General features: G+C 43.2%; 1 protein-coding gene across 1 annotated transcript in view; it reads left to right on the top strand.

Moving 5' to 3' along the window:
• peds1a (plasmanylethanolamine desaturase 1a) overlaps positions 1-15,526 on the top strand; it is a 61,244-nt gene extending 45,718 nt beyond the window's left edge. The window contains exons 5-6 of the mRNA XM_004569183.5: positions 7,293-7,505; positions 12,041-15,526. Coding sequence (XP_004569240.1) covers positions 7,293-7,505; positions 12,041-12,162 — 335 coding nt within the window. The 3' untranslated portion in view covers positions 12,163-15,526. The remainder of the gene's footprint in view (positions 1-7,292; positions 7,506-12,040) is intronic.
• The last annotated feature ends 141 nt before the right edge of the window (positions 15,527-15,667 follow it).

The raw sequence follows: 15,667 nt of genomic DNA, 5'->3' as shown, positions 1-15,667 counted from the left end.
ACAGCTGCTCTATCACGTGATGCATACTGCTCTGACGTGCTAACGTTCTGAGGTGAGTTACGGCGTGTTGCAAGTTTTGTGAGCTGCTTTCGTGATATTTAATGGATCGGATTACATTTTTTATTTTTCTCCGATATCCGATCCAGTAATTTAGGTCAGTATCGGACCGATACCGATACGTAATATCGGATCGGTCCATCTCTAATACACACACGTATGTGTTCAGATAAACAAAAAATATATAATGAAATAAAACAAAATCGTCTGACATGATGTAACAATGTTTGGTCTGAAAAGGAGTAGGAAGAAGTATGAACATACTTATTAATTCCTACCCCTGCTCAACATCTTATTGATCCCACATAATTCACCTAATTCCCATCATCACATACTCCACACGATACACGAGGAGAACCTATATAAACTTGGCTACCGTGATTGATATAATTTGGATATAATTTGATATTTTTATACATACAATGGGTGATCATCTTTATCGGTATCATATTCTTCCAAAATCAGTTTTCGAAGTATTTTCATGAACTTACTAATTCCTGAGCATTGCTGTAGATCTATAGTAAAACTATTCCACAGTTTTACCCCATAAATAGTGACACAAAAGGTTTTAACCTTTGACCGTGCTTTAAGAATCCTTAGATTCAATTTCCCCCTCAATTCATAGTCTCCTTCTCTGTCATAGAACATCCTCTGTATATTTCCTGGTAACATATTGTATCTGGCCTTGTACATAATTTTTGCAGTTTTATATTTTATAAGATCCATAAACTTCAGTATTTTTAATTTCAAAAACATGATGTTAGTATGGTCTCTAAATCCTGCTTTATTAATCATCCTGATTGCTTTTTTTTAATTTTACATATTGGTTGAAGTGCAGTTTTATATGTGTTTCCCCAAATTTCCACACAGTATTCCAAATATGGCAATATAAGTGAACAATAAAGTACCCGGAGTGATTTGGAAGGCAAAAAATATTTAACTTTACTTAGTACGGAGATGCTTCTTGACAGTTTGGCTTGTATATGCTTTATGTGAGGTTTCCAGCAGATTTTGTTATCTATTATCACACCCAGAAATTTTGTATCCGAAACTTGCTCTATTTCAACATTGTTTACTAATCATTTTGCTCCTGCATCTTTTTTACAATTTCCGAATAACATAAATGTAGTTTTTTCCAAATTTAATGATAGCTTATTTCTATCAAACCATGTTTTCAGTTTAATCATTTCTTGTGTGACAATTTCCAAAAGCTGCTGTAAGTTCTCTCCAGCACAAAAAATATTTGTATCATCTGCAAATAGAATAAACTGTAGTATATCTGATGTTCTGCATATATCATTGATATAGAGGATAAACAGCTTTGGTCCCAATACTGACCCCTGCGGAACTCCACAAACAATGTCCATACACTCTGATTGATATTCCCCAATTTTCACAAATTGCTGCCTGTCTCTCAAATAACTCTTTACCCATTCTAACACCACTCCTCTAATGCCGTAGTACTCCAGTTTATCAAGTAATATGTCATGATTAATTGTGTCAAAAGCTTTTTTTAGGTCAATGAATACACTAACTATACATTGTCTTTTATCTATATTGTTGGTGATATTTTCGATCAGTTCCATTAATGCCAATGATGTTGATCTATTTGATCTGAAACCATACTGACTATCCATTATTATTTTGTGTTTATCTATAAATTTGTCAAGTCTATTACTAAAGACTTTTTCCAGTATTTTTGAAAATTGAGAAAGTAGAGAGACAGGCCTATAATTTGTGAATTGGTGTCTGTCACCATTTTTAAACAGTGGTGTTACTTTAGCTGTTTTCATTTGTTTTGGGAATGTACCAGTTTGTAAGGACAAATTGCAAATGTGTGTTAAGGGTTTGGAAATGCCCTCTATCACTCTCTTAACGATTTCCATATCAATGTCGTCAGAGTCTGTAGAGTTTTTTGTTTGTGATTTCCCAACAATATCAATGATTTCCTTTTCTTCTACTGCCGTTAAGAACATTGAATGAGGATTGCGATCAATGAGTCTAGTTTCTTTCTCTACAGAATCTGTTATATCAGGAATTGTTTCAGCCAAGTCTGGCCCAACACTTACAAAGAATTTATTGAACTCATTTACCACATCGCTCATATTAGTAATATTTCTATCATTATTTGCGAAATACGAAGGATTGTCTGCCTGCCCCAAGCCCTTTTTGATGATGGTATTTAATGTTTTCCAGATCCCTTTAATATTATTTTTATTCATAATCAGTAATTTTTCATAGTATTCCTTTTTACATGACCTTAAAATACTCGTTAATTTATTTTTATATTTCTTGTATTTATTTTCAGCTTCTGTGCTTCTGTTCATTATAAATTCTCTGTATAAGGTATTTTTCTTCTTACATGCATTTTGCAATCCTTTTGTAATCCATGGGCACTCTGCATATTTTTGTTTTTTACTATATTTCTTTACTGGGCAATGACTATTATATAACAGTTTAAATTTTCCTAAAAAAATCTCATAAGCTTTATCAATATTTTTTTCCTTATACAGCATCTCCCATTCTTGCTTGAGTAAATCACTTTTGAATGCGTTTATTGACTCTTCTGTTCTCACTCGTTTGTATTTTATTGTGTTTTACTGTTTAACCTTCCTGTAATTGCTGTTATACACTATAAAAACAGGTAGATGATCACTGATGTCATTAATTAGGAGACCACTTATGGTTCTATTTTCTATTTCATTAGTAAATATATTGTCTATTAGGGTTGCCGACTGTGCTGTAATCCTGCTGGGCTTAGTGATCACTGGAAAAAGTCCCAAGCTATACATTGTATTAATAAATTCCTCTGTCGCTCTCTGCTTGTTTGGATTTAGTAGATCTATGTTAAAATCCCCACAAATGAACATGACTTTTTGATTTGTCCTAATGAATGTTTTATCTACCCACTCCTTAAAAATTTCAGTATTTGAACCTGGTGTTCTATATATACAGCTTACAATGACATTTTTCTCTTTTCCCATACTAATTTCTATTGTTACACACTCTAATATATTATCTACCGCCATCGTCATTTTTTCTACCATCTTGTATTTTAAATTTTTATCCACAAACAAGGCCACACCACCGCCATTCTTATTCTTTCTATTTGTAAGATTTAATTCATATCCATCTATTACAAAGTCCTCTCCTTTCTGTTTATTAATCCATGTTTCAGATACTGCAATCACACTGAATGGATGTGTAAATTTGCTTAAATATTCCCTTATTTTGTGAAAATTTGCATATAAACTTCTACTATTAAAGTGGATTATAGATATTTTGCCGTCGACCAAAATAGCATAACTAAGGGAGGATTCAGGGTCACCTGGTCCAGGACTAACTATATGCTTTAGAACATAAATGACAACGATCGAGTTGTTACATTCGCATAAAACCCTAAATAATACTACTACTACTGCTGCTAGTACTGCTGCTACTACTGCTGCTACTACTCCTGCTTCTGGCTGCTACTTTTAGGGATCGCCACAGCACATCATCTACCATCTAGCCTCGCCTCTGTCAGTGCGCCCCAGGGTGGCTGTGGCTACAATGTAGCTGCCATCACCAGTGTGTGAATGTGTGTGTGGATGGGTGGATGACTGGATGTGTAAAGCGCTTTGGGGTCCTTAATGACTGGTAAAGCACTATATAAATACAGGCCATTTACCATTTTTACCATCTACCTCCATCTTACCATCTTCCTACCTCCTTCCTGTCACACCAACCCTCTGTATAGTCTCCTTCACTACATCCATGACTCTGTGCACGTCTGCTCCTGCCTGGCAGCTCCATATTTAACATCATTTATCCAGTATAGGCCATATCCCTCCTGTGCACACGTATTCAGTAGTTTTCCAGTTCTTTTGGGTACCTTTACTGTGGTTTCTCGGAGTATAAACATAAAACTTTGATTTGATGGCCTTTCTTAAACAGTCCTGCGTCATTATTATCTCAGCAGGTGTTTGTGAGGGTCTGGTAAGTGTTGATGTGCAAAACATCCCTTTTTAAAAAGTCTCCATTCAGAAGAAATAAATGCTTTAGCTTTCCTAACTTAGCTCTACCGTGCATGAGCAAAATACATTTGAGTTATTGACATGATATTAGAGATTAGATGTAAAACTAACCAGAAATGTCAAAAGAAAGTAAAGGTTAAAAGTGTTATTGTGTTTGAACGGTGTAAGTGTCTGTAAAAGATCATCGGTACGTTTAAGGGGAGTCAGACTTTAACAAATCGTCTGAAACCAAAAGAATGAAAATGTTAAAAGTTCAGCTGCTTGTCCACAGGAGGGATCCGTGCATGAGGCGAGAGGGAGGAGAGATTAGAGGCAGCAACAGTGAGGTCCACTTGTAGGTGACATCCACACCTGTCATGTCACACACCACAGGGAGTCAAGAGGTCACCAAACGGACGCAGTGACATCCACACCTGTCATGTCCGCGCCTTAAGAGGTCGCAGCTAAGCGTTCGAGGGCGAGAGCGCACGGAGAACAGAGGAAGCGAGAGAGCGCGCGGGGGCAGCGGAGGGTCGCGTAGCGGTGAGATGACATCTAAACCTGTCATGTCGAGCTCCTCGCAGTGTCGAGCGGTCACCAGACAAAGACGGAGACAGAGGTAGACGGGGAAATCTGAAAAGCGCGAGGTGACATCTCCAGCTGTCATGTCTGCACTTGAACTGGGGTCAAGAGATTGTAGTTTTCACCAAAGACAAGGGACAAGGCATGGAGACGGACAGAGAGAGGACAGCTGTAAGTCACAGGAAGACCGAGAGCTATCAGCTGACAAACCAGATTCACACGTTCATGGAGGCTGTGCGCATCCTTATACTGTTCATGCATTCATTATTGTCAGAAATGTTGTGCGCAGCTGCTTCTGTGTGAGTCCTGACATGTTTGTCAGCTGTCAGCTCAAATCAGCGCTGACTCCGTAAACAGTTTTCAGCTACCGATGACAAAATGCTTGTTATAGGCGAGTGCGTGGCCGCGGTCAGGACGTCTGATTAATCAGCTGTAGTGTTATCAGTCCACCGGTGTCTGTCGTTGTCTTTGGGTCAGAGTTTGCATCAAAGGGGACGCATGTCCAGCTGCAGTTAGTGTGGGACAGCTTTCCACGATCGAGCGAGGCTCGGCGAGGCTGAGATAAACATCTTCCTTTGAGCCCCCCTCCAGTTAATCCAACTTTCTTTTGATTGGCTGCTCGTTGTAAAACAATGATGGAGCGTCTGTGCTTGCAGTGCTGTGTGCCTGACCAGATTCAGTGTATCCAATCCTGCTGACATCACAGAGGGCCGAGAAAGGGAAAAAAGACATCGCTAACCCGTTTCTGTGATTTATGTAGTGTTGTCACTGAGTCAGCATCAGATACTTTTAATTTCACCCTTTACTTCCAAAAGCTGCACTGAAAGCTGTTTTTTCCTTTGTAGCACCACAAAGAATAACTGAAAGTCTTCAACATCATTTTGTAAATGCACGGCTCATTAAACGTTCAAATGTGAAATCAAAATGCACCTTTTTACAGTTCTCGCTGAGAGGAGAGATTCGGAGGTTTCCAGGAGTTTTACTGCTCCTGACATCAGACTGGGCTGCACGTGGAGTTTGACACTGCAGAGCGTGATATTCAGAATAAAGATGGTCACTTGTCATATAACATCTCAGCTAATGTTGACTGTTTGATGGTGACTCCGCTCCTGTTAGAGTTCAGGCTAAGAATGAATAAATGGGACTCAGCAGGTTACCTCTTACTTGGTGCAAATTAACATCACACCAGATATTTCTCAATAAAAGTACTCCATATTTTTTGAAGTGCTCTCTCATCCCATTGGTTGACAGCTTTCAGTGACCTTTTACTGTGTTTCACTGTGACTTTGTGTTACCTTCGTTCCCCAGCCTTCGCATACAAAGCCAGCAGCGCTCGGGTCGCTCCCTCCATACCTGTGCAGGTGTGACGTGTATCCTGAGCCTCAGAAGTTCTTTAACCCTTTAAAGCCGGTCGGAGCGGGCACGCTCTGTTGTGCGTAACTATTTTTAAATCCCGGTAGAACCGGAACCGCGTAAGCATATGAAACCGGAGGAGTTGTACTTGCATCTTATGCCATCAGCTTGTCCTCGGTCACAGTTTCCTTCCACATATAGCTTTGCAAAAACATCATAAAAAGCACTTGCAGCAACAAAAACATAATATTCCAGAAACACGCTTTGCTGATCCGATCAGCTGTTTGTAACACTTCCTACGTCCATCAGCTCGAACTTTCGCATGTCCGCCATGACCTGCCCAAAACTGGAAGTGACGTCATTTTCACGGAAATGTAGTTTTTTACCATCAGGGCCTCATGAGCCTATACTGGTGCTTTTAAAAGTTATGTTTGACTTTATGACTTTCTGTGTCATTTCTGGGATGCTGAGGACTCATATTGCACTGCTGGAAATAGTTTATTTTGATGCATATGCTGCTTTTTTGCAAATTTGTTGTATAATATTTATTTTCGTTTTTCCTGCAGTATATAAAAATTGGTGTATTTCAAAAATAAAACTATGAAGACACTCAAAATAAATTTCCTGTGGTGGGAAACTATTTTGTGCAACTTTTTTGTATTTACAGTTTTGAGGGATAAGCCTCTTAAATTTCTCTAACTACAAATATATGTTAAAAAAGCAAAAACGATTTTCAATTTTTTTGTAGTTTTTGCACTTTTTTGCAATTTATGTAATCAGTATGCACCTAATGCAGACATATTATTAAAATTTGGGCTATAATGGTTGTATTGATGTATAGCAACTTGAAATGCTCCCGAAAATGGCTCCACAGCATGTAAGAATATAATATAAGCTCTGGTGGACTTGGTTCTATGGTAGGTCTTAAAGGGTTAATGTTTAATGATTCATAGTTACGTTTAAACACCAGCAGGAAGTTAGGTGCTCAGTAAAGAACAGGAAACATGGCCTCGTTTCCTTCTTTGAGTGTAGACTGCTTACTTCCTCACCCCTGACCTGGTGCCTGCAGTGTGGCAGAATGTGTGCAGTCATCTGTTCGTCGTCTGATTGGAAACATCATGCTAACCATTGCTAACATCTTCTTTAGATAAAGTATGTTTCATCCTCTCCTTTCAGGCTCTTCAGCACCTCCGAGGTTCAGCATCTCTGTGGGAGTCCTGCTCCTTCATTACACTGAACACTTTGATCAATTATTCCATTAACTTTCCCTCGTCTTCTTTCTTTGTGTCTGTTGTCACCTTTCAGAGGCCTTGCTGGAATCCTACCCCTGGGATTGCTACGTCTTCGCCCTGGCGGTTTTCGTCACGCTAACCAATCAGATTCACAAGTGGAGCCACTCCTACTTTGGCCTCCCGCGATGGGTCACGCTGCTCCAGGACTGGCATCTGGTGTTGCCACGGAAACACCACCGCATCCACCACGTGTCGCCGCACGAGACGTATTACTGCATTACCACCGGTATGATGCTGAGCTCCGTATCAGAGGGGCAGACGTGACTGCTACTGTCTCGTGACAGGACGGTCACTCATGTGTCTGCTCAGATTCCTCGACGTTCTCGTAGAGTCGTGCAGGGGAATCAGCCCGTGTCTCTGTCAGGCTGTCAGATATACAGGGAGTGCAGAATTATTAGGCAAGTTGTATTTTTGAGGAATAATTTTATTATTGAACAACAACCATGTTCTCAATGAACCCAAAAAACTCATTAATATCAAAGCTGAATGTTTTTGGAAGTAGTTTTTAGTTTGTTTTTAGTTTTAGCTATTTTAGGGGGATATCTGTGTGTGCAGGTGACTATTACTGTGCATAATTATTAGGCAACTTAACAAAAAACAAATATATACCCATTTCAATTATTTATTTTTACCAGTGACACCAATATAACATCTCCACATTCACAAATATACATTTCTGACATTCAAAAACAAAACAAAAACAAATCAGCGACCAATATAGCCACCTTTCTTTGCAAGGACACTCAAAAGCCTGCCATCCATGGATTCTGTCAGTGTTTTGATCTGTTCACCATCAACATTGCGTGCAGCAGCAACCACAGCCTCCCAGACACTGTTCAGAGAGGTGTACTGTTTTCCCTCCTTGTAAATCTCACATTTGATGATGGACCACAGGTTCTCAATGGGGTTCAGATCAGGTGAACAAGGAGGCCATGTCATTAGTTTTTCTTCTTTTATACCCTTTCTTGCCAGCCACGCTGTGGAGTACTTGGACGCGTGTGATGGAGCATTGTCCTGCATGAAAATCATGTTTTTCTTGAAGGATGCAGACTTCTTCCTGTACCACTGCTTGAAGAAGGTGTCTTCCAGAAACTGGCAGTAGGACTGGGAGTTGAGCTTGACTCCATCCTCAACCCGAAAAGGCCCCACAAGCTCATCTTTGATGATACCAGCCCAAACCAGTACTCCACCTCCACCTTGCTGGCGTCTGAGTCGGACTGGAGCTCTCTGCCCTTTACCAATCCAGCCACGGGCCCATCCATCTGGCCCATCAAGACTCACTCTCATTTCATCAGTCCATAAAACCTTAGAAAAACCAGTCTTGAGATATTTCTTGGCCCAGTCTTGACGTTTCAGCTTGTGTGTCTTGTTCAGTGGTGGTCGTCTTTCAGCCTTTCTTACCTTGGCCATGTCTCTGAGTATTGCACACCTTGTGCTTTTGGGCACTCCAGTGATGTTGCAGCTCTGAAATATGGCCAAACTGGTGGCAAGTGGCATCTTGGCAGCTGCACGCTTGACTTTTCTCAGTTCATGGGCAGTTATTTTGCGCCTTGGTTTTTCCACACGCTTCTTGCGACCCTGTTGACTATTTTGAATGAAACGCTTGATTGGTCGATGATCACGCTTCAGAAGCTTTGCAATTTTGAGACTGCTGCATCCCTCTGCAAGATATCTCACTATTTTTGACTTTTCTGAGCCTGTCAAGTCCTTCTTTTGACCCATTTTGCCAAAGGAAAGGACGTTGGCTAATAATTATGCACACCTGATATAGGGTGTTGATGTCATTAGACCACACCCCTTCTCATTACAGAGATGCACATCACCTAATATGCTTAATTGGTAGTAGGCTTTCGAGCCTATACAGCTTGGAGTAAGACAACATGCATGAAGAGGATGATGTGGACAAAATACTCATTTGCCTAATAATTCTGCACTCCCTGTACGATGTGAGGCTGAGTCTTATAAATGACAGATCCGTGTAAAAACGTCCTCCACTGTTGTTGGGACGTCCGGCCCCAGATTTCCTGTTGTTCACAAACCTGCCATCCTCCCGGCAGCGTGGGATACATGCTGAAAGATGCCAGGACAGGAACACAGCTGGACTGTACAGTCGCCATATGTTTGCAAGTATGTGACATCGTCCGTGTGAGCGAGCTCGGCCTCCTCGTGCACCGAAGAACAGATCACGCGACGCCAGACGACCAAACCCCTGAATAATGTCCTCCCTTTATTTTTACATCTATCAGCAAACCCAAACCTTCCTCGTCACCCTCGACCGTTTGTCAGTGCGATCGTCGTGGGCGGCCATTTTAGATCGCCATCGTTGAAGCTGCAGAATAATTTCCCGTGCGGCTCTCTGCAGATTCGGATGAGATGGCGGATGTGTCTGTGTGATTCTTATAAATAACTAAAAGAAAGCGTTTGCGTGCGTGTGGCTCTGCAGAGACGAGGCCTCGCTCACAGATTCAGTATTCTGCCTGCATCTGGGTGAGAGGGGGAGAGAGGGGAGGATACTCGAGGGGGATTCAGCTTGTACATCACCCTGCGCCCCAGTGGACGACAGATGTGAGTGTGTGAGTGTGGGTGAGCTGAGGGGGGTGGCAGACTTGTGTGTCTGTACACACACACTGCGTACATCTGCATACTCCAGCATCTGTGTGCTAGTCTCTTTGACCTTCTCTTTGGTTTCTAACCTGTGTGTGTGTGTGTGTGTGTGTGTGTGTGTGTGTGTGTGTGTGTGTGTGTGTGTGTGTGTGTGTGTGTGGTGGGCTGGTGGGGTAGAGGGGCCCACGGGGGACGGCGACGGCCCCCCGCTCCCCGAGCCCGGCTGCCTGGGCCTGGCTTGGATTCCGCTGGGGCTCGCCTAGTTGCCTTTGTGCTCGCCACCGGCTGACAATCCCCATGTATATTTAATGCTAACCTGCTGTCTGTTCTAACAAATAGGACTTCACAGGTGGGGGGGGGCTGAGGACAGGGGAGGAACGGGGGAGAGGGGGGGTGGGAGGCAGGGATTTGGAGGAATAAAAAAGGAGTGTGGTGGAGGAAGACATCGAGCGACAGACAGCGGAGAGTGAAATCAAACACAACCTCTGGCTGCTTCAACGTCTTCCAGCCGAGAGAAGGTCACCGCAGGGACGCGCGTGCACGCATCCCTGCAGCTATTGCAAGAACCCTATGCAAACACATCACACAAGTGCAGCACAAGTACACAACGTCCGTGTGGGTCTTTGTGCTGTCTTCGTGTCTCTGTGCGATCGACTTTTAGAGTTTAGATACGAGTTTGTGTCTTTGGCTGAAATGATGAAATGGATTTCATCTCAGGTGTCACGGGACTGTGTGCCCTCTGCATAGGCATGTTGTTTCACAGCAGTCACGCGTATTCACAGACTACTGTACAGCCATGCATTCATACTCCGTGTACTTTGGCCTGCATCCATCTGCAGCGTGATAGTCTAAGAAACATTCACAGCTGTTCAGATTCTGTAAACGGCACGAGAGCGACGACACTGTGAGCGACGACACTGAGCGAGCATGTGTTCCCACGTGTTCCCACGTGTTCCCACGTGTTAATAGGACTAAACATGTTCAAACCTTCACCCCTGTAAATGTTGTCAGTGCATAATCAGATCAGAGGGGACAGGAAATTACACGTGGAGGAAAAAAGAAGGAAACAAAGAACCTGAAAAGACGATTTTCGTCATTTGGCTACTGCCACTAACTCAGATCTTCAGACGTGACATCCACTCACCGGACACGTGATTAGGTAAATGTGCTGCTTGACTCCACAAAGTGCTTTATACATCAGTCCTCTTTTGCCCTCTAAACTGCCCTGATACTTCGTGTGGTGGATTCAACAAGGAGCAGGAAACATTCCTCAGAGATGCTGCTGTGGTCCTATCTCCCTCAGGGTTCAACATGTTGTGCGTTCAGCGATGCTCTTCTGCATATTTTGGTTGTAATCAGTGATTATTTGAGTTACTGCAGCCGTCCTGCCTCAGCTTGAAGCAGCCCGGCCACTCTCCACTGACCTCTGACCTCCAAAAGTAATTTTTTCCTAGAAAACTGCTGCTGTCTGGATGCTTTCACTGTTTCAGGGTATTCTCTGTAAACCCTAGAGATTGTTCTGTGGGAAAATCCCAGCAGTGTGTGAAACAGAGGAGCACATCTGCTCACTCTTTCTTACAGTTTGAACTTGAGCATTTTGTCTTGGTCTAAAAGATGCTGCCGTGTGATTGGGTGATTAGGGATCTGTGTTAACAGACGAACAGGTGTACCTAACAAGGTGGTTGCTGAGTGCAGCTGTCAGTAACAGGAACTAGATTGGGTATTTGGGCTGTTTTAAAGAAGAACGACCATCGACTCAGTTTTTGGACTGCGGGCTTCAGGACGAGATTGTTTTTCAGTCTGAGACGTGGCTCCTGGAGATGTCCTGAGTGGAGAACTTCTGGGTGATCCTGATACCAGTAGTTAAAACCATTTAATGATCCACAGGGATGCAGACAGCAAAGACAGCCCACACAGTGTGGAAATATTTAGCCAGAACAAAATGATCGTGACAACACTTACACATCGACTGCTGCAGTCCAGACCTGCCATCTTATTTGCGCGTAGCGGTCAACCCGGCCAAGAAGTGAACAGGCCCCAGACAAATGCATACCTGTGACACTGCTTGCATCCCTTCCCTGTCCTGCTGCTGTTTGCTTTTATCATTTTACGTCTTGCACTTTAATCGTTTCCTCCCCTGGCTTCTATCCTTCCCAGGTTGGTGCAACTATCCGCTGGACCAGCTGGGCTTTTGGAGATCCATGGAGAGATTAATCGAACAGCTGACTGGGCAGAAACCTCGATCGGACGACCTGGCGTGGGCAAAGAAAACTGACTGAAGAACAAATACACAAGGATTGAATGGAGGGAGGGGCATGCAAAGGAAAATGTACACAAATAGGAATGAATGGGGAAACCAGACAAATGCATATAAATGTAACTCCTGTCTCTGTGCTCATCGCTTCTTTGTTGAAGAGCAAACACAGAATCTGCAAACAAACAAAACGACGGTTCACGTGATTCGTAGACACGTTGGAGTCTGTATTTGAACAAGCTTTGAACACAGCGAGGTCATCAGTAGACCAGAAACAGCCAATCATCTCGTGCGTTTGTAAGCCAGTGTGAGCGACGCGGCGTGCTGGTGTGTAGGAGGTTTCTGGAGGTTGGGCTCTCCAGGAGTGACACCACGCTGCCTGTCGCAGGCACAGCACGCACACACGCATGCACACACACTCTCTCTCACACACACACACACACACACACACACACACACACTCTCTCACACACACACACACACTCTCTCACACACACACACACACACACACACACACTCTCTCACACACACACACACACACTCACACTCTCACACACACACACACACACACACACACACTCACTCACACACACACACACACACACGCACACACACACACACTCTCACACACACACGCACACACACACACACTCACTCACACACACACACGCATGCACACACACTCTCTCACACACACACACACACACACACACACACACACACTCTCTCACACACACACACACACTCTCTCTCACACACACACACACACTCTCTCACACACACACACACACACACACACGCACACACACGCACACACACACGCACACACACACACACACTCACACTCTCACACACACACACACACACACACTCACTCACACACACACACGCATGCACACACACTCTCTCACACGCACACGTGTATTTATATCCTTGTGGGGACATCTCATTGACATAATGCTTTCCCTAGCCGCTTAGCCTAACCATGAAGAATGAATGCCTGGCCCTAACCCTGACCATAACCTAATTGTAACCCTGACACTAAAACCACATTTTGAGTCTCTTTCACACTCCTGGGTCCGGGATTTTGGTCCCCACGAGGGCTGTCTGTCCCCACAAGTATAGTAAACTACCAATTTTTGGTCCCCATGAAGATGTTAATACCCGTCCACACAGACACACACACACGTTTGGAAGTCAAATGTTCAGCCGCTGTCTTCGATTGAGTTCTTGTATTTTCTTGTTTTTATCGGGGGTAATGTTTTTGCACTTAGACGTAAAAGGCAGCGAGCGTTGCCCCCTGTCTCTGTGCACAGTTGTGGGGAAGCTCTGACAGTGCCGTCTCAGCGTTTCTTACTGCTCCTTTAACCCAGCAGGTGCGATGTTTCAGATATGAAGACTTGTCTGGAGTTTGAAATGAGTTCTTTGCAATCTTGGGACTTTAGCTTTGCTTTGTCAAATGAAATAATTCATCGTGGCGTCTAAAACAAATGAAACTGCAGCAGGTTGGTGTAGGATCAGCATGCACAGGAGACACACCTTTGATCCTGGCAAATGAACACATCACGTGATCTGAGGATCATGTGATCAGCTAGCTCATGTTAGTGTTCGTGCTACACTAGGCTAAGAGAGTAGCTTCATATTTAGCATCTCACAAAATTAAATAAACATTTTTCTCTGAAATGGGATTGTTTCCTTACAAACATGCAGATCAGTCAAAAAGCTTCTTTCATGATGTTTCATGATGTTCTGCTTCCAAGGAAGCATTTGCTTTCTTCTATATTGTTAACTGGGTCTTTAGTCTTTGGACACATTTTCCAACCAGTCCTTGTGTCAGACCCTTTTCAGAGCCACTCAACACTTTCCTGTGAGTGACTCGATCACAAAAGCCCCTAATTCCAAAGATAAGCCAGCGCTGTGTCCGCACATAACAGAAAACTGTCTTTGGGGACTTTATCACTGGTAAAAACACCTCCGATAAAACAGACCAGCAAGGTGATTTCTGAGGTGTTTCAGCTGAAACCTGGCGTAGTGTGCAGCATGTCCTTAGAAAACTGAGGCCCCTTAAAAAGTGAAGTAGAAAAGACGATCTACCACAGATGAACATATCTGACAGTCGTGGAGCAAAAAATCCAGAGCTGATACGTGACCGCACAGATGTAGCCCTTCAGTTGATCCACTGTTAACTGAAACCTGGTGTGCAGCATGTCCTTAAAAAAGATCTCAGCGCTCTTAAAGCAGTTTGGGATCATTTTGACTGGTGAAAAAAGGAAAGGCCAGCATCCAAAGAGGAGCTTTGAATCTCCTTAAAGAAGCTTGGAGAACTATTCCTGCAGACTACGTAGAGAAACTACAGCTCACCTAAGAGACCAATAAAGTTAACGATATCAAATATCGACCTATAAGTTGTACCAAGTCTCTTTGTTCCTTAAATACTATATTTCTAATGATGTTTGCATGTTTCAGTAAACTGCTGCACCGACTTCCAGTTTTATTGTCAATATCATATAAAGTATCAGAAGAATATAAAGCAGTGCTTTGGTCTCAGTCGTGTGAAATAATCTCTTTGGTCCATTTGAAGCGGCCCACACCAAAGCTAATCCTTTGTGGCCTAGATTTGCCTCCAGGCTGAACTCTTCCGGTTTCTGTGAGGAAGCTTGGGGCAGCCTTGAACAACAATAAGTCCACCACGTGTTCTCAGGGCTGGACGGACGAGCTGCCCACGCGTCCAGCATTTGAACACGTAGAGTTTCATGTTTTGTTCAGAACAGCGAGGTCACAGAGCGCCCATCCTAATGATGTCGCTCACCGGGCAGTGTTGCCTGTTTCAGTGCTAGTTAACCATCTGGTTAACAGTAAACTGTTGCTGATAAGCAGCTGGGAGCATTCAGACTTTTAATTTATTGCTGTGTTCACGTCTCAAATCCTCGCATTCAAAAACAGAAGTGTCGTGCGCGGTGGTGCATGTTGGACTGCAAACACCAAGTTAACGCACGAGGCAGCTGATGGGAAATGAAAACGGGCTGTAGTCTGCACCTCCCGCCGGTCCCCGAAGGTCGACAGTAACAGCACTTTATTGTTTTACCAAGTAAATGTGTAAAAACGTGCAAGTACCCGTTCTTTCATCGTCCCGCACACGGCATCATGTCGCACACACGCACACACACACGCACGCACACACACACACACACACACACACACACACACAGGTTCTTTGTCACATTGTGTGTCGTTGTTTTCTCTGGCTTTATAATTTTCTATTGTTTTTATTAACGCAGCGACGCTTGTGTAGTTAAAGCCTGCGGTTCCATTTCGCAGCTCGGCGCTCGCTGCTCATCTGCCTTAATGTTTTTATCTGCTCTGATTTAAATAAAGATTTATTAACTCCACCGGTCAGTCGTTTTCATCTGAATAATATGTTTGATGGCATGTGGAGAGCAGGTCATGAAACCTGCAATATTATTGGTCAAAAAGAACGATTTTAGCTTCAGCGCTCAGAGGATCACGAGGGCATGTTTCCTGTTTTTGTT

The sequence above is a fragment of the Maylandia zebra genome, linkage group LG7 (genome assembly GCF_041146795.1).
Source record: "Maylandia zebra isolate NMK-2024a linkage group LG7, Mzebra_GT3a, whole genome shotgun sequence".
Classification (NCBI taxonomy): domain Eukaryota; kingdom Metazoa; phylum Chordata; class Actinopteri; order Cichliformes; family Cichlidae; genus Maylandia; species Maylandia zebra.
Note: the sequence above shows the minus strand (reverse complement) of the source record. Positions and strands in the feature narration are given on the sequence as shown.